Source organism: Callospermophilus lateralis, chromosome X, assembly GCF_048772815.1.
Source record: "Callospermophilus lateralis isolate mCalLat2 chromosome X, mCalLat2.hap1, whole genome shotgun sequence".
Classification (NCBI taxonomy): domain Eukaryota; kingdom Metazoa; phylum Chordata; class Mammalia; order Rodentia; family Sciuridae; genus Callospermophilus; species Callospermophilus lateralis.
In genome coordinates this window covers 58,253,562-58,272,767 of record NC_135325.1, presented here as the reverse complement: position 1 = coordinate 58,272,767, position 19,206 = coordinate 58,253,562, and the positions used below count along the sequence as shown (strand labels likewise).

Below are 19,206 nucleotides of genomic sequence, written 5' to 3'. Positions count from 1 at the left end.
AATTGTCTTTTATTTAACTGCTGTATTGTTTTGTCTTTTTGATCCTAACCATTTAAATAGGAGTGAAGTGATAACTTTTTCTAATTTTTAGAATTTTTAAAATTTGTTCTTTTTAGTTATATATGACAGTAGATGTTAAATGATATCTAACTGTTGTTTTTAATTTTATTTTCCTGAGGATTAGAAATGCTGAACATTTTCCTATATTAAACATATTGAACATTTTCTCACATTAAACATTTGTATATATCCTTTTCAAAAGTATCATTTATGCCAATCACTAAAGTTTAAATTATATTATTTAGTTGTTTGTGATTGAAATTTTTGTAATCAATCATTTTCTTTAGTTTTAGTTTGGTATTAAGTCATTTGCTATTCTGGATTATTAACCACTTATCTGATATATATTTTGAAAATATTGTAGTACATTCTGGAGGTTGTTTATTTACTTTGTTGATCATTTTTAGGTTTTATATTGTTGGGATCCTGTTAAAAATAACCTTTCCTGTTCTAATGTCTTGATGCATTTTCCTTGTGTTTTCTTCTGCCATCTTTATGGTTTCTAGTTTTATATTTAAGTCTTCAACCCATATTAAGTTGATTTTTATGTAAATTTTTTAATTTATATATTACATCAGAATGCATTACAATTCTTATTACATATATAGAGCACAATTTTTCATATCTCTGGTTGTATACATAGTATATTCACACCAAATCATATCTTCATATATGTACTTTGGGTAGTAATGATCATCACATTCCACCATCTTTAATTGCTCCATATACCTCCCTTCCGCTCCAACCCCTCTGCCCATGCTCCCATATGCTATCCCACAATAAAGCAGCTTCCTTATATCAAAGAAAACATTGGGGATTTGGTTTTTGTGATTGGCTCACTTCAATTAGCAATATCTTCTCTAACTCCATCCATTTACCTGCAAATGCCATGATTTTATTCTCTTTTATTGCTGAATAATATTCCATTGTGTATATATGCCATATTTTTATCCATTCTTCTATTAAAGGGCATCTAGGTCGATTCCACAGTTTAGCTATTGTGAGTTGTGCTGCTATATAAATTGATGTGGCTGTGTCCCTGTAGTATGCTGTTTTTAAGCCCATTGGGTAAAATGGTGATTCCATTCCCAATTTTCCAAGAAATCTCCATACTGCTTTCCATATTGGATGCACCAATTTGCAGTCCCACCAGAAGTGTATGAGTATTCCTTTTTCCCCACATCCTCTCCAACACTTATTGTTGTTTGTCTTCATAATAGCTGCCATTCTGACTGGAGAGAGATGAAATCTGAGAGTCGTTTTGATTTGCATTTCTCTAATTGTTAGTGATGATGAACATTTTTCATGTATTTGTTGATTGATTGTACATCATCTTCTGAGAAGTGTTTCTTCAGTACCTTGGCCCATTTATTTATTGGGTTATCTGTTTTTTTGGTGTTTAACTTTTTGAGTGCTTTACATACCCTAGTGATTAGTGTTCTCTCTGATGTGTGAGGGGTAAAGATTTGCTCCCAAGATGTAGGCTCTCTGTTCACCTCACAGACGGTTTCTTTTGCTGAGAAGAAGGTTTTTAGTTTGATTTCATCCAATTTATTGATTTTTTATTTTAATTCTTGTGCCACAAGAATCTTATTAAGGAAGTTGGGGCCTAATCCCACATGATGGAGATTAGGGCCCACTTTTTCTTCTATTAGATATAGGGTTTCTGGTTGTATTCCTAAGTCCTTGATTCATTTTGAGTTGAGTTTTGTATATGGTGAGAAATAGGGATTTAATCTCATTTTGTTGCTTATGGATTTCCAGTTTTCTCAGCACCATTTGCTGAAGAGGCTATCTTTTCTCCAATGCATGTTCTTGGCACCTTTGTCTAATATAAAATAATTTTGTTTTATAGGTCAGTCTCTGTGTCCTCTATTCTGTACCATTGGTCTACCAATCTGCTTTGGTGCCAATACCATGCTGTTTTTGTTACTATTGCTCTGTAGTATAGTTTATGCTCTGGTATAGTGATGGCCGCTGCTTCACTCTTCCTGATAAGAATTGCTTTAGCTATTCTGGTCTCTTTTATTTCCAGATGAATTTCATGATTGCTTTTTCTATTTCTATGAGGAATGTCATTGGAATTTTGATTGGGATTGCAATAAATTTGTATAGTGCTTTTGGAAGTATGGTCATCTTGATAATATTAATTCTGCCTATTCAAGAGCAAGGTAGATCTTTCCATCTTCTAATGTCTTCTTTGATTTCCTTCTTAAGAGTTCTATCATTTTCATTATATAGATCTTTCACCTCTTTCATTAAGTTGATTCCCAAGTATTTTTTTTTTTGAGGCTATTGAGAATGGGGTAGTTTTTCTCATTTCCTTTTCTGAGGATTTGTCACTGATATACATAAATGCCTTTGATTTAAGATTGTGGATTTTATATCCTGCTACTTTGCTGAATTCATTTATTAGTTCTAGGAGTTTTCTGGTAGAACGTTTAGGGTCTTCCAGGTATAGAAATAATATCATCAGCAAATAGTGCCAATTTGAGTTCTTCTTTTCCCGTGTGTATACCTTTAATTTCATTTGTCTAATTGCTCTGGCCAGTGTTTCAATAACTATGTTAAAAAGAAGTGGTGAAAGAGGGCATCCCTGTCTTGTTCCAGTTTTTAGAGGAAATATCTTCAATTTTTCTCAATTTAGAATGATGTTGGCCTGGGGCTTAACAAAGATAGCCTTTATGATGTTGAGATATGTTACTGTTATCCCAATTTTTTCTTGTGTTTTGAATATAAAGGGATGCTATATTTTGTCAAATGCTTTTCCTATGTCTATTGAGATGATCATATGATTCTGCAAGTCTATTGATGTGATGAATTACATTTATTGATTTCGGTATGTTGAACCAACCTTGCATCCCTGGGAAGAATCCCACTTGATCATGGTGCACGATCTTTTTTTATATGTCTGCATTTTATTTGCCAGAATTTTATTGAGAATTTTTGCATCTATGTTCATTAGAGATATTGGTCTGAAGTTTTCTTTTTTTGTTGAGTCTTTGCCTGGTTTTGAAATCAGAGTGATATTGGCCTCATAGAATGAGGGCCACTTTTTGGAAGATGTACTGCCTCATTTCTATTTCCTGAAATAAATTGGAAAGTATTGGAATTAGTTCTTCTTATAGGTCTTGTAGAACTCGGCTGTGTATACATCCAGTCCTGGGATTTTCTTGGTTGGTAGACTTTTGATGGAGTCTGCTATTTCGCCATGTGAAATTGATCTGTTTAAATTGTGCATATAATCCTAATTAAATTTGTTTTTTTTATTTATTTATTTTTTTCATCTTCCATACATTTGATTCAAATGAGTTATGCATTTCCATTTTTTTACCCCAAATACAGATTGCAGAATCACATCAGTTACACATTCACAATGTTTACATAATGCCATATTAGTGACTGTTGTATTCTGCTGACTTTCCTATCCCCTACTATCCCCCCTCCCCTCCCCTCTCATCTTCCCTCTCTACCTCATCTGTTGTTGTTCCTAATTAAATTTGGGCAAATTATATGACTCTAGAAATTTGTCAATGCCTTTGATATTTTCAAAGTAATTTCTAATTATCTTCTGTATTTTTGTAGTGTCTTTTGTGATATTTCCTTTGTCATCATATATGATAGTGATTTAAGTTTTCACTCTTCTTCTCTTCATTAGCATGTCTAAATGTCTGTCAATTTTATTTATTTTTTCAAAGAACCAACTTTTTGTTCTATCAATTTTTAAATTGTTTCTTGTTTCAATTTTATTGACTTCAGTTCTGATTTTAATTATTTCCTGTCTTCTTTTGCTTTTGGTGATGATTTGTTCTTCTTTTTCTAGGGTGTTGAGATGTAGTGTTAAGTCATTTATTTGTTGACTCTTTCTTCTTTTAAGGAATGAACTCCATGCAATGAACTTTCCTCTTAGAACTGCTTTCATAGTGTTCCAGAGATTTTGATAAATTATATTTGTGTTCTCATTCACCTCTAAAAATTGTTTAATCTCCTCTTTGATTTCTTTTGTAACCCATAGTCTCCAGGTGTCAGAGTGGATTTTATTTCTTATTTTATCATTGATTTCTAATTTCATTACATTATGACCTGATATAATGCAGGGTAGTGTCTCTATTTTTTTATATTTTCTAAGAGTTGCTTTGCGGCATAGTATATGGTCTATTTTAGAGAAGGATCCATGTGCTACTGAGAAGAAAGTATATTCTCTCGTTGAAGGTTGGAATATTATATAAATGTCAGTTAAGTTTAAGTTATTGATTGTATTATTGAATTCTAAAGTTTCTTTGTTCAGCTTTTGCTTGGAATATCTATCTAGTGATGAAAGAGGTGTGTTAAAGTCACCCAAAAGTATTGTGTTGTGGACTATTTGACTCTTGAACTTGAGAAGAATTTGTTTGATGAACATAGCTGCTCCATTGTTTGGGGCATATATATTTATAATTGTTAAGTCTTGTTGGTGTATGTTTCCCTTGAGAAGTATGTAGTGTCCTTCTTTATCCTTTTTGATTGACTTTAGTTTGAAGTCTACTTTATTTGATATGAGGATGGAAACTCCTGATTGCTTCCTCAGTCCATGTGAGTGGTATGATTTTCCCAACCCTTCACCTTCAGCCTGCGAATGTTGTTTTCTATGAGATGTGTCTCTTGGAGGCAGCAAATTGTTGGGTCTTTTTTTAATCCAATATGCTAGTCTATGCATTTTGATTGTTGAGTTTAGGCCATTAACATTCAGGGTTATTACTGAGACATAATTTGTATTCCCAGGCATTCTTTTTTTTTTTTTTTTTTTTTTTTTTTTTGGTATTTAACATGACTTGGTTTCTCTTCTGATTAGATTTTCCTCATTTTATAATTGATTTAATCCCTCCCTCTGCTGATTTTCATCATTGTTTTTCATTTCCTCTTCTTTGGATATTTTGCTGAGGATGTTCTGTAGTGTAGGCTTTCTAGTTGTTAATTATTTTAACTTTTTTATCATGGAAGGTTTTTATTTCATCATCAAATCTAAAGTTTAGTTTTGCTGGACATAAGATTCTTGGTTGGCATCCATTTTCTTTCAGATCTTGGTATATGTTGTTCAATGATCTCCTGGCTTTGAGGGTCTGGGTTGAAATATTTGCTGAGATATGAATTGGTATCCCCCCTATATGTCATCTGATTCCTCTCTCTTGTGGCTTTTAAGGTTCTATCCTTATTCTGTATGCTAGGCATTTTCATTATAATGTGTCTTGGTGTAGATCTGTTGTAATTTTGTACATTTGGTGTTCTGTAAGTCTCTTGTATTGGGCTTTTGAATTCGTTTTTCATGTTTGGGAAATTTTCTGATATTATCTCATTGAAGAGATTGTGCATTCCTTTGGTTTGAAACTCTGTGCCTTCCTCTATCCCAATAACTCTTAGATTTAGTCTTTTGAAGTTGTCCCATAATTCTTGGATGTTCTGTTCATGTTTTTTAACTTTCCTCACTGTGTGATCAACTTTATTTTTCAGATTGTATACTTTTGTCTTGATTATCTGATGTTCTTTCTTCCAAGTGATCTATCTGTTGGTTATGGTTTATTTGATTTATTGTATCCTTCATTTCAAGGATTTCTGACTGGTTTTTCTTCAGGGTCTCTCTCTCTTGAAGTAATCTTTTGTTACCTGTATATGCCTCTTATCTCATTGTTGAAGTGATCAATTTTTGCTTCTATTTGCTCATTTAGGTCATTCTTTAATTCACCGATCATTTTAATTATGAACCTTCTGGACTCCTTCTCTGAGATTTCAACAACTTTGCTTCCCATGTGTTCTGTTATTATAGTGTCCTGGTTTGTTTGGGGCACTTTCCTCCCATGTTTTTTTCATGTTGTTTATGTGTCTTCCTTTCTTGAAGTATGAATCTGAGATATTACAGTTTCTTCCCTATAATCTTGTAGTACCTGTGCAGATTGTCTGTACCTCACCTTGATGGTGGGCTTCCAGACCTTGTGGGTGTCCCTCAATGGATACTACTGCATCCTGGGTCTGGGACCTGCATAAGTTGGAGTGGGTGGATCTGGGCCACTGGGCTTGACCTCCCTTGGTAGTCTGCTGGTAGTAAGGGGTGGTTCTGCACCAAAGGCTAGTCTCTGGAAGTGTCTGCCCCACCAGGGGATGGGTGAACCAGGCCTACTGAAATCCTCAATTCCACGTGGGCTGTTGTGAGAGGTCTGGGCTGGATCTCGGCTCTCACAGTAGTGCACTGTTCAGAAGGGGTGGTCCTGCACTAGAGACTAGACTCTGGTGAGAGTCTGCCCCACTAGTAAAGGAGTGGACCTGGCCCACTGTGCGCCTGGGCCCTGCAAAGGCTGGTGTGGGTGGATCTGTGCCACTGGGCCTGACCTCCCGGTTGAGATCTTGGATCCCAAGTGGGCTGGTGTGGACAGTCTGGGCTGGATCTCAGCTCTCGTGGTAGTGCACTAGCAGAAGGGGCAGTCCTGCACTAGAGCCTAGGCTCTGGCTAGTGTCTGCCCAGCCAGGAAAGGGGTAGACCCAGCCCACTGTGTGCCTGGGTCCTGTAGAGCCCAGTGTGGGTGGATCTCTAAGTTGACTTTTTAACTGGTGAGGGATAATGGGATTTTGTGTAATTTTTGTGCATGTGGCTATCTAGCTTTCCAGTAATCATTCATTTAAAAACTGTTCTTCTAAAACACTTTCTTATCATATTTGTTGAAAATATGTTAGCTACGGATATGTGGCTTTACTTCTAGGCCCTCCAGTCTGTTCTATGCACCTGTGTATCTATTTTTTCCAATTTATACCATCCTATTTTGATTACTACAGGTTTGGAGTATAATTTAAAGTGAGATAGTGCAAGCCTTCTGGTTTGCTCGAGATTGTTTTGACTACTTGATGTTATTTTGTTGTTCCATACAAATATTATGGGTTTTTTCCCTATCCCTGTGGAGAATGCATTTCATATTTGGATGGAGATTGCATTGATTCTTTGGGTCACTTTAGTAGGATAGATTTTTTAACAATATTGATTCTTCCAGTCCATGAACATCATTTATCTTTCTAATTTTGTATATCTTCATTTCTTTTCATAAATATTTTATAGTTTTCATTGTAGAGATCTCACATATTTGGTTAAATATATCTCTAAGTATTTTGTTGTCTGTAGCTACTGGAAATGTATTTACTTTATTCATTTCTTTTTTCCAACAATTCAGTATATGCATATAGAAATTCTTCTGATGTGTTTTAATGTGTATTTTGCATCCTACAATTTCCTGAAGGTCTTTATTAGTTGTAATATTTGTGTGGAATTTGGGGGTTTTCAAAATATAAGATCCTGATGTCTGTAAACAGTGACATGCTGATTTCTTCCTAGTTTGGATGCCCATTATTCTTTCACTTCACTGATTTCTCTGTAGTATTTGAGCCCTATATTAAAATAGTGAATACTGATATCCTTTACTTATTTCAGATATTAGGAAAATTTCAATTTTCCCCACTCAATATGATGCAATCCTTGGGATGGTTATATATGGTCTTTAGTAGGTTAAGTTTTATTCCTTCTATACCTAACTAGTTCAGTGTTTTATCATGAAGGGATGTTCACTTTTATCAAATGTTTATTGTGTATGCATTGAGATAATCATAAGATTTTTATCCTTCCTTTATTCTGTTGACATTGTGAACTCACCTAACATTCTTATAGTCCTCTGTTAACAGACACACAATTATTTAGTACTATAATTTACATGGAATGACATTCAATGAGAATTCAATGAGAATAATCCCAGAAAATCTTTCCCTCCACTGTGAGATAGCAAACTGAGTTATCTAGATAAGTTCAGGAAAAAAAATTGGGCATACTGTCTTCAGATCATTCTTCTCTTTAGAATATGATTGTCTGTAAAATGTATATTCTATCTGTTGGGGAACACTGCAAGTATACGTAAGTCTAATCCAAATAAGTATTAACCTGTCCTTCTGGTTGCACACATAAGCCCATACACCAAACTAACATATCAGCAATAAATATAGAACTATGACTTTCATCTGGCTCTAGTATTTATATCCAGTTGGTTCCAATACTCCCGTTTACAAAAACTACCTATTCTAGACAAGTATGACTGTTAAAAATTTTCCTAACCATCACATCAAAGAAACAGAATCTACTGGATCTCACCTGTTTTCCAGGATTATCTCATTGCTTAAGGTGTCTTGCATTGGATCCAGCATCCTAAATGTGGGAATTCTACCGTTGCCACTAAGTGGTATGTAATCTTTGCCATCCTGCAAGAAAAAAAACAACACAAATGGCAATCATTCCCAAAGGAAATATATGCTAAATGAAAAATTTTATTCCCTTCCTTGAATGAATTTATCCGAGAAGAGCTACATATAAAACAACATGAATGGATAAACTAATTCAAACCCTAGAGGAAAAGTGCCTATTTTGCTAAGTAGTCACAGAACAAAAAAAGCAGCAAAAAACTATACTGTTTCCTTCATTTATTACTTAATTTGCTTTTTTTTAGGAATCAGTTGAAGATTTAAAACCAATCACTACTAGCAGGAGATCAAGTTCCTTACTCTTAAAGGTTCAACAATTGTTACATTGTTTAAAATTTTACAATGGAATTATTGTGGAGAAGGATTGAAACTAAACTTCATTTAATCTGAACTACGCAAGACCTCTTGGTTGACATTTTTTATTTATTTAATTTTTAACTGGGCAAGGACATTAAAATTTGAATTTGAGAGACAAGCTTTTTGTTGGTATAGGAGAGGGTCAGTTATTATGAATCTTGAGTGTTTTGTTTGACCATAGATAGGTAAATATTGCTTTTGAAATCAAATATCATTGGATGAATAGAGCCTCTAAGCCTTTACCTCCATATGGTCTTCATCATTCTGAGAGTTTAGGTGGGGCTTTTATATTCTTCATTGTGATTATAAGTTCTGGATATCTATTTAGAGAAGCTAACTTAAAGGAAAGGGGTTGGGTCAAATTGGACCCTACTTCAAATGTTATATCTCCCTTCAAAACATTACCTCTCTCAGCTCAAAGTGCATTCTCTCCTCCTACTGAACTCCAAAATTCCCCATTCCTTCCCTTTCTCCTCAATTTTCTTCTCAAATGGCACTAATCTGTCTTGTATCAAGAGAATTGTAATAGCTTTTAGGGTGGTCCTAATGATCACTGTCCCTTGTTATTCATACCCTTACATAATTCCCTCCCATTAGATGGGATATTAATTTATTGACTCACTTCTTATCAATAGACTATGACCAACATGAAGAGATACAGATTCCAAGAATAAGTTGTATAAAGATGTGGCTTTCACTCTGCAAACTCTTATTATGTGAGCTGCCCTAGGAAGAGACCCATGTAGAAAGAAATCAAGGCAGAGCTCCAGACTAGATCCACAGAAGAACTGTACCTTGTCAATAAATGCATGAGTAAATTTTAAAATGTATGTACATCTAATGAAGCTTTCAAATGCAAATAAAATCATAGCCATCATCTTCAATGAAAATTCTTAAGACTCCTAGAGCCACAGTAAAGCTCTCTTTGGATTCCTGACACACAAAAATTAAGAAATAATAAATGTTTTTTTTGTTTACTTTATTAAGTTAAAACATGTATAACTATTTGTACCATTTCAACCCTTTAAGTGTGGAGCTCAGTGATACTAGTTAGATGTACATTGTTGTTAAAGTAATGGTGATTATCCATCCCCAGAATATTGTATATCATCAAAAGCAAACTCCATGTCCTTCTTCAAGAAGAAAAGAAAAGAAACATCCCATTTCTGTCCACCCACCTCTAAAGTGGAACTGGTATCTTTTTACTTTGCCTATGTTCTCTTGCTCAGTTTCATTCCACCAACAACTATTTTCCTGTCCTCCTTCCTTCCCCTCAATCCCTTTCTTCTATTCCACTGATATCTCTTGTAATTTCATGAAATGCCAACACACTCCCCTCCTCTTATTTTGTTCTTCCTTCTGCATAGGGGAGAAAACATTTGACCCTTGATTTTCTGGGTGTGGCCTGTTTCACTGAGCATGATTTTCTACCGCTGCATCTATTTAGCAGTAAATGCCACAATCTCATTCTTCTTTTCAGCTGAGTAAAATTCATGAGTGTGTGTGTGTGTGTGTGTGTGTGTGTGTGTGTGTGTGTATTACATTTTCTTTATTCTTTCATCTGTTGACAGGTATCTGGATTGGTTCCATAGCTTGGCTATTGTTAATTGTGCTACTATAAACACTGAGGTGACTGTACGTTGATAGTATGTTTATTTTAGATATATGCCAAGGAGATGAGTGGGAAAGCTTGGTCAGATACTGGCTCCATTCCTACTTTTTTAAGGAATCTCCATACTGCTTTATAGAGTGGTTGTATTAATTTGCAATACCACCAACAATGTATCAATGTATTTTATTTCCATACCATCACCAGAGTTTAATATGATTTGTATGCTTTTTAAAGTTTTTATGTATTCTGGATAATTGTCATTCTGACTTAAATTCCTTTGCTATACACAAAGTACAGTCACATCCTTCATGTCTTCATACATGTTCTTAGGGGAATGATGATCATCACATCCCACCATCTTTCCTACTTTATGTACAACCATAGATATGAAAAATTGTGCTCTAAATGTGTAGTATGTGTTGTAATACATTCTGTTATCATATATAACAAATTAAAATTAAAAAGAAAATGATAAGAGAGTATTATGAGATATTTTTTCCTGTTTTAATTTTTATTTATTATTATGAATCACTTGACCATCCTCAGCCCACTCTTCTCAAAAATAAACAAATGGTTACCATAAAAATTCCTTTGCTGTATAGAAGACTTTTAATTTGATATAATCCAATTTATTGATTTTTTGTTTTATTTCTTGCACTTTAGGAGTCTTGTTAAGGAAGACAGTACCAATACATTGAAAGTTTGAGCCCACATTTTCCTCTAGCAGTTGTAGATTTCCTGTCTAATTCCTAGGTCTTTGATCCACTTTGAGTTCAGTTTTGTGCAGGAGGACATATAGAGTTCTAGTTTCATTCTTATACATATTGATATCCAATTTTCCCAGCAACAGTGGTTTAAAAAGGCTATCATTTCTATCTTCTTTCTTTTTATGCTTTTAGCATCTTTGTCTAGTATCAAATGACAGTATCTCTGCAGGTTTTTCTCTATATCTTCTATTACATTTGTTTTTATGTATGACTTGTTGACTGTACCATGATATAGTATAAACTGAAGTTTGGTATACTTCCTCAGTATTGTTTTGGCTATTCTTGATCTCATAGTATTCCAAATAAATTTCAGTACTGATTTTTCTAGTTCTGTGATGAATGTCATTGGCATTTTGATGAAAATTACATTGAATCTGTACAATGCTTTTGGTAGCATGGCTGTTTTATAATATTAAGTCTGCCTATAAATGAACATGGAATATCTTTTCATCTTCTAAGATCTTCAATTTCTTTCTAACATGTTTTATAGTTTTTATTGTAAAGGTCTTTCACCTTAATGGTTAGATTTATTCTTTTTCAGCATGTTCATTATTGAAGTACAGTAAAGCAATGTTGTATAATATGTCATCCATTGGAAAAGTTAATCCATCAAATTCATTGTCTTCCCTGTGGCACCTGCAAATTTCTCTAAAATAGATCATATTTTAAGGCACAAAACAAATATTTTCAAATACAAAAATAATGAGAAAATTTCTTGCACCCTATTGGATAATAATGGAGTGTAATTAGAAATCAATGACAAGATAAAAACAAAAACCATTCTACCACCTATAGATTAAATAATACATATTTGAGTGCTTTTTCAGTGATATGAAGAATGGCATTGGCATCCCAATTTCATTGAATCTGTAGATTGATTATTATTATTATTTTAATTTTATTATTATTTATTTTATTTTATTATTATTATTTTAATAATAATAATTTTTCCAATCCTTAAACATGGGAAGTCTTTTAACCTGTTATTGTATTCTTCAATTTCTTTCTTCAGTGATTTATATCTTTTATTGTAGAGGTCTTTCACTTCCCTAATTAAGGTCATTTATAGGTTTGTTTTCTTTCTTGCTTGTTTAGTAATTTTTTAAGAGTGTCTTGCTCTGCTACCCAGCCTAGTCTTGAATTTGTGGATCCTAGTGATCCACCTGCCTCAGTCTTGTGAAAACTTTTATTTTTTTTTAATATTTTTTTTAGTTTTCAATGGACCTTTATTTTATTTATTTATATGTGGTGCTGAGAATCAAGCCCAGTGCCTCACACATGCTAGGCAAGTACTCTACAACTGAGCCCCAATTCCAGCCCTTGTAAATACTTTTGACTACAGCAACACACTGCCCAAAAAATATTTTGATGAAGGACTGGCAATATTACTAATCATGTGTACCCTTTGCATGGGGTTATATTTCTCTTATTTCTCCTATTTTGCTTACCTCATCTCATTAAATTATTCATCTTACTCTCCCACAATCTAGACTACTAACTTCCTGATAACTACATAAAATCATGGTCCATTTTTGCAGTATTCACAACTCCTGAAACTGTTTTCAACAGTCTAAAGTTAATGAATAAGAAAATTAAGGAAGTAATGCATACCTGTTGAACATTGGCCTGAAGGAGATCTCCAAGATGCCTGACTAAGTCAGAGAAGTTGGGCCTCTTTGTGTAATCACTATGCCAGCAGTCAAGCATGGTCTGGTAGCTATAGATTGGGAAAAATGTTAAGGTAGTCTCCATCCACCAGTTCTACTTCTTTTATAACTTTTTACATGGGTGATCCATTAGGACTTGTCTTCACAATTACCCCAAAGCACATTCTCTGCTGTGGCCTTATACTACAGTTACTAATAAAGCCTGCCTAACCCATACCTGTTCCTTACATACATGTGCCCACCATTACCACTTTTTTCAGCTTTGTATGCATAAATAAATGTAAAGAATCAATTATATTTAGGTTTAGGAGAGAAAGGTAGCATTTATTTCTGTCACTTACTCCTTTATCAGTACAAGAATTGTATGAGTGATGAGAGCATTGCATTTTATGAGGCTAACTGTCAACAAATTCTATTGGACTTTGGGCTCTCCTCAGGATCAATTTTTGGCTTCAAGTAGCATTAGACAGCCTTGGGAAATGGTATAAAAACCTCCAGTTTTATATATTTTAGTTCAAATACTGGAGTCCCAAACTATACTTTCCAATGGTTTTGATAAATAAGCCATCAACTAAGTAATGGTTGCAGTTTCACATTGAAATTACTCTTCAATGAAAACCAAAGTGTATATATATATATATATATATATATATATATATATATATATATGCACAACTTTCTGGAGTGATGGATCTTTCCATTTGCTTTTAGAACATCTTTTTAATTATGATGGATAACATCATCTTAATTATAATGATTTTATAATCACATATAAGAATTGGATTCATTATGCCATATTTGTACATACACATAACATAATTTAATGAATCACATTCCCTAGTATCTTTACTTTCCCTCTCTTATCTTACCAAAATCCATTTGCTCTACTCTATTGATTTCCATTCTGTTATTATTATTATTTGAATTAGTACACTATAATTATATATAATGGGATTTGTTATGGTATATTCATTCATACATTTACATAGCATCATGTGATAGATTGGATTACCACTGATTTAAATTATTTAGATTTATTTATTGGGCCAGTGAGAGATTTTTGAGATTTTTGAAATTCACTCTCAGACTTTATTTCTCCAGATTGTTTCAATTTGTTTGGCCATATCTTCTCTCAGTGTCCAGTACAGGCTGTGTCAGGAAATCACACATCTGGGCTGCAATTTTTTATTTAATAGCTAAAACATAGACTTCTATGTTTTAAATCTGTAGCTAGAAAGGAACTAGCCAGTGTCCTGGTTTTATCTAATTCCTGAGTGTTTCATAATACAAATGTAATGAATATTTCACTATATGCATCTACATATGAAATTTTAATCATCTATTTCATAGTTCCCTTTGAATTATAACTATATACTTTAAGAGAGCAAAAGACAACTTTAGCATTCAACAAGATTTTTTAAGTTGAAATTTACAACCCTCTGTGCTTATGTTGATCCTTTCCTCCCAAATTAATTAAGTTTGGTGGCTCTTCATTTGTAGAACATACATTTCAGGAGTGGAATATTCAGGGGATCTCATTCTTGTTCCCTCCTTAAGCTGACGGCAGAAGTCCTCATCTACTTGCATTCCTGGGTATGGTGAAGCACCTGGAATAGAAGAAAAGACACATATTTTCCCATGGGTAAGCAATCTATCAAGTTCTTATGACTAGAATACCTAAAGAGAACTCTGGGAATGAACAAACAGCTCTGTATCTATGTAGAACATGAGACACAGGACTTCCATCCAATTTCACAATCTTGGCTGATATCTCTGTTTGAAGGTCTGACAGAAAGTATTTACCCAGAAAATTCTAATCAAAATTGCACTGATATGATAGATGGAGGTTTTCAAAAACTAATGATTGATTTTCATTGACTTCACATTTATTAATGCTTTTAATTGATATATTAAGCCATAACTCTTGTGTTTAGTCCAAGAAGTCCTATAATTTGAAGTCTCTGAAAGCTGTTCTCACATTAATTTTTAACCTGCCATGCTCCTATGACTAAGGCATAAAGAAAAACAAGGGAGTAGAATTCTAGTCAGTGTGTGGAGGTATGCCTCCAATTTGAGAAATATAGTCCTGGTAGCATGGAAATCCAAAAGAGAAATAAGGTCTGAAAGTGAATTTCAAGTTGATAAAATGAAAACTTATTTATAAAATACTATGGGTAATAGTTAACTAAAGTACATTTTCCAAATTTGAATCATATTTAAAGTAGCTAAGCATATTACAAAATATGTTTTAGCACAAGTTTGTACACTTATGTCAATACATAGTTTCCAAAATCACTACTGATATCTGATACATAATATTGAGTAAATACTGAAACTCTAAAATAAGTGTTCTAGGTCTTTGAGATTAAAGGTGGTATCAATATTGCCAAAATTTTATTTAAATAAACATTTGAAACTCCAAGGTGGTTGGTCATTTATACACCCCAAAAATTTCCCCAAAAAATGTTCCTGGTAGTTAATAAATATAAATCAGAAGTGACAAAGAAAAAAACCAAAGATAAAATCAAGACTAATTCTAATAAACTATCAGATTATCAAATAGAATACACTTGAAGCTGAGGAGAAATTACATCAATCATCTAGCATCAACCTTCTTACTTTCAAGAAGTATGCTATAGAAACCTGATCAGTTAGCTAATTCAAGGCAACCTGTAAGATATTCTTAATTTTAGTTACTTCTCCATTGTTACCTTAAATGACTTATTTGGTTAGTTTTACTCTTGTTATATTTTAGGCATTATAGATATAATCACATGTCATCATCAAGGAACAATTATTTCCAACCTGTGTGTCACACAACCCTGAGAGATTGGAGTTATAAGAATGGATCTTCATATCCTTGGGACCAATAGTCATTATCAATAGCTAAAATAATTAATGTATCACGAGTGATAATTATTTTCTAAATCATGAAAACTGATGAAATTCACAAAAGAAAATCTATTTTTTCAATTTCCTGAATTCATAATAGCTTTCTCTAATGCATGCTTTCTTAACAAAGACATGCTAAGACTGTAAGTATCTTGATATTATAAATGTGTAATTCATTTCCTAATTTGCCTGATGTAAGTAGAAAGGTTAAAATAACATATATCAGAGTTTCCTAAGTAAATTTGTTGTAATCTCCAGAACATATTAGAGCAGAATATTTGCTATTCACTCTGTGGAAAATATTAGGAGTCTTTGCGAGATAGATGGTAAAGAATCATCCCTTTTAGATGTGCATTGTGTGTCACTTCAAAGAACAGAAACATTACCTTTTGGTGTTTATGCCATAAGAATATATTGTGTATATAGTACTGGCCTTATCCTTAGGTTCACTTTGGACAGATATATATCTTTGTATGATCTGAGTATTAATAATTGATCTGTTCCTCCCCAGGAACAATATCCTAGATTACAATTTTCAGTTATGCAAATATCTTTTTAAAAATCCATCACCTAGCTGGGCATGGTGGCACATGTCAATAATCCCTGCAGCTCAGGAGGCTGAGGCAGGAGGATGGTGAGTTCAAAGCCAGCCCCAGCAATGGTGAGGCACTAAGCAGCTCAGTGAGACCCTGTCTCTAAATAAAATACAGAATAGGGATAGGGATATGGCTCAGTGGTTGAGTGCCTCTGAGTTCAATCTCCTCTCCAGTACCAAATAAACAACAACAACAACAAAAATCACCTAACTACCATTCTACTTTGTGCTTTAACTTACACTGTCTCCTTAAATTCTTTAATTTCTTTAATCTTTACCTTTCCCAGAAAGGATTCCTCCAAACTTCATATGTATCTTCGTATCCTTAAACGTCTAATTCTACTTGTTCATTCTTTTATTTACTTATTTATTTTTTAGTTGTCAATAGTTTTTTTTTTACTTTATTTATTTATGTGGTGGTAAAGATCAAACCCAGTGCCTCACACATGGTTGTGGCTCTACCAATGAGCCACAACCGCAGGCAACTTGCTTATTCTTTAAGAGAGTTTTCAGATGTCATTTTTCCTCAAGAAGTAGAAACTCACCTCATCCTCCATATTTTCTTTTACATTGTACCGAAATCTCTATTATAGGGTGCCGCAGTCTGACTTGGCACAACTCAGGAGCACTTGTCAAAAGAAACGAACTTTATTTTTAGAACACACACACCGCACCACACAGCTCTTCAGGAATTCCCTCAGAGCCCAACTGCCACCACCGGCTTCCCACAAGCCTCTCAACCTCCCCCATTCCTCCTGCTCTTGAGGCCGATTGGCTGGGAAGTTTGCTGGGGCCCCTTCGGCTGTGGCTCTCAACAATAGGTCTTGTCACAGAATTAATTGGCTGTATTTTTTCCAAATTACCTGTAAGTCCTAGAGGATAAGGGATAGTCTTATCCTACAGTGATTTTAATGTGAAAGTCACACAGCAAATGTTTGTTGAATTAAATTATAAATCTAATGAAATAAACTTCTAAAGTATTTAATAAGTATACATTTCTTTATCCTATTTTTAAATAAATACATGACAAATGATGATGTTAAATGAACAGTAAACACATAGAAACAATATTCTACTTTATTCTGATGTTTGAATCTTAGCAGTTACCATCAAAAGTGACATTTCATATGTAAAACCTATTGCCTGGACTTTCATTATGTTAATCACTGTGCTTGGCTTTTGAATGAAGACTATATCAAGTAAAATAACATTAATAGTTATAAATTTAACTATTATTTCTCAAAACCCATGGACATAAAAATTGTTAGTATCTTTTGTGGGCCAAAGATGTTGTGGTTATTTTGTAAGCCTACCTACTCAAAAGAGGGCCTACATGCCTTCTGTTGGCGTCAACCCTTGTCACTTGATATTGCTTAAGGTGTTTTTTCAGCCAGTGGATACAAGTTCAGCCATGAGGTACAACTACAGCATAAATACTGCTTAGTGTCAAATTGGAAGTTTTATGTATGTCTTTCTGCTACTCTGAGATCTACAATGAGATTGAATATACCAGATGCTCAAAGGAGAGCCCACCTATGGGCCTGTTATCCTTCTAGGATCAATACAAGTTCTCTGCTATTTCTGCTATTCCAGAAGCAGAAAGGTAAACCATATTCACCATTAAAGTATATAGGGCAGCACTGATGGTTCTTGCATCACTTTATTTCCCATATAAGCCTTTGCATATTTGATGGTAGATCTAGGAGAAAGAATCTAGGAGACAGATTAAAGTAAAAGAGAACTGGAATGACAGAGAATATAGTTCTAATGACTTCAGAAACAGGCCCCCCCAAAACTCAAATTCCCTAAATATTCTAGGAAAAACTGTTCTTTGGAGAGAAGTGCCGGTTAAAAGCTCCAAATTTTTAATTGGCACATGGACAAAGATAATACCTTAGGAAATACTCATGTTTCCTCCTGCAAGGCTAGAGAACAGATATACTAAGAAAGCTAGGGAACTGAGGTCCAACAACAACTTGTGAGTCAGTGAGAAAATATATTGGGATGTGATAACTTACATCAAATTTTTGTAAATTGTCTTGCTCTGTGGAATGCAATGGAAATACAAGGCTCTATTTTAACTTAAAGGGATGATAAAATTAATCATAGTATAAGTGGTTTTTACTTATCATGTAAATTTAAATATAAGACAGCAGCCAACAGATACTTGACCCTTCAAAACAATTCATTTTTGCTATATTTTAAAATCTCAGCTATAGTCAGTGAATATCTTATGTAATATAATTTAAAAGTGTAAGTCACAAAATGGGGTTTGGACAATTTATTTAAGGATACAAGTGAAAATTCAGAAATTAATATATTCATACTCTTCAATGTGATATTTTGATAAATATATATTATGAAATGATTAAATTACACTAATAAACATAAACATTAACCTATAAGTTAGTCAGCTTTTTGTCACTGTGACTAAAGTATCTGATAGGACAACTTTGTTTCAGAGGTTCAGTGCGTGGTTGGCTGATTCCATTGTTCTAGGAATAAGGTGAGGCAGAACATCCTGGTAGCAGGGCAGGCAGAAGAATGCTGCTCACATGAAGGTAGCCAGGAAGTAGAGAGGTAAAGCCAGGGGACAAGATATAACTCCCAATACTATACCTCTAGAAACCTATTTCCTCTAGCCATGTCCCATCTGCCTATAGTTACCACCCAGTGCAGTAATCTTTTGAACTTATCCATCATTTGAATGTATCCACTGAATAGGTTATAGCTCTCATAATCTAATTATTTCACCTCTGAACATTCCTTCATTGACTATAACATGAGTTTATTAGTGGATACCTTATATCCAAACCATAACAAACTATCTTTTTTTTGTTAGTGGAATGTTTAGTATACAGTTTCTTAGGCATTTTAAAATAAAAGTAAGTTATTATAACTATAGCCCACACAATACAAAATATTTCTAGAATATTAATTTCCCAACACAATACATATTAATGTCAAACAGATATTGTAATCAATGTTCTTCCT

At 33.8% G+C, this 19,206-nt stretch overlaps 1 protein-coding gene across 4 annotated transcripts in view; it reads right to left on the bottom strand.

Moving 5' to 3' along the window:
* LOC143638453 (vascular endothelial growth factor receptor kdr-like) overlaps positions 1–19,206 on the bottom strand; it is a 253,851-nt gene that overhangs the window by 38,233 nt on the left and 196,412 nt on the right. For all 4 annotated transcript variants that reach the window (XM_077106334.1, XM_077106336.1, XM_077106335.1 and 1 more), the window contains 3 exons: positions 14,233–14,332; positions 12,670–12,775; positions 8,216–8,322 (listed from right to left, as the gene is read on the bottom strand). In XM_077106334.1, the coding sequence (XP_076962449.1) occupies positions 8,216–8,322; positions 12,670–12,775; positions 14,233–14,332 (313 nt within the window). The remainder of the gene's footprint in view (positions 1–8,215; positions 8,323–12,669; positions 12,776–14,232; positions 14,333–19,206) is intronic.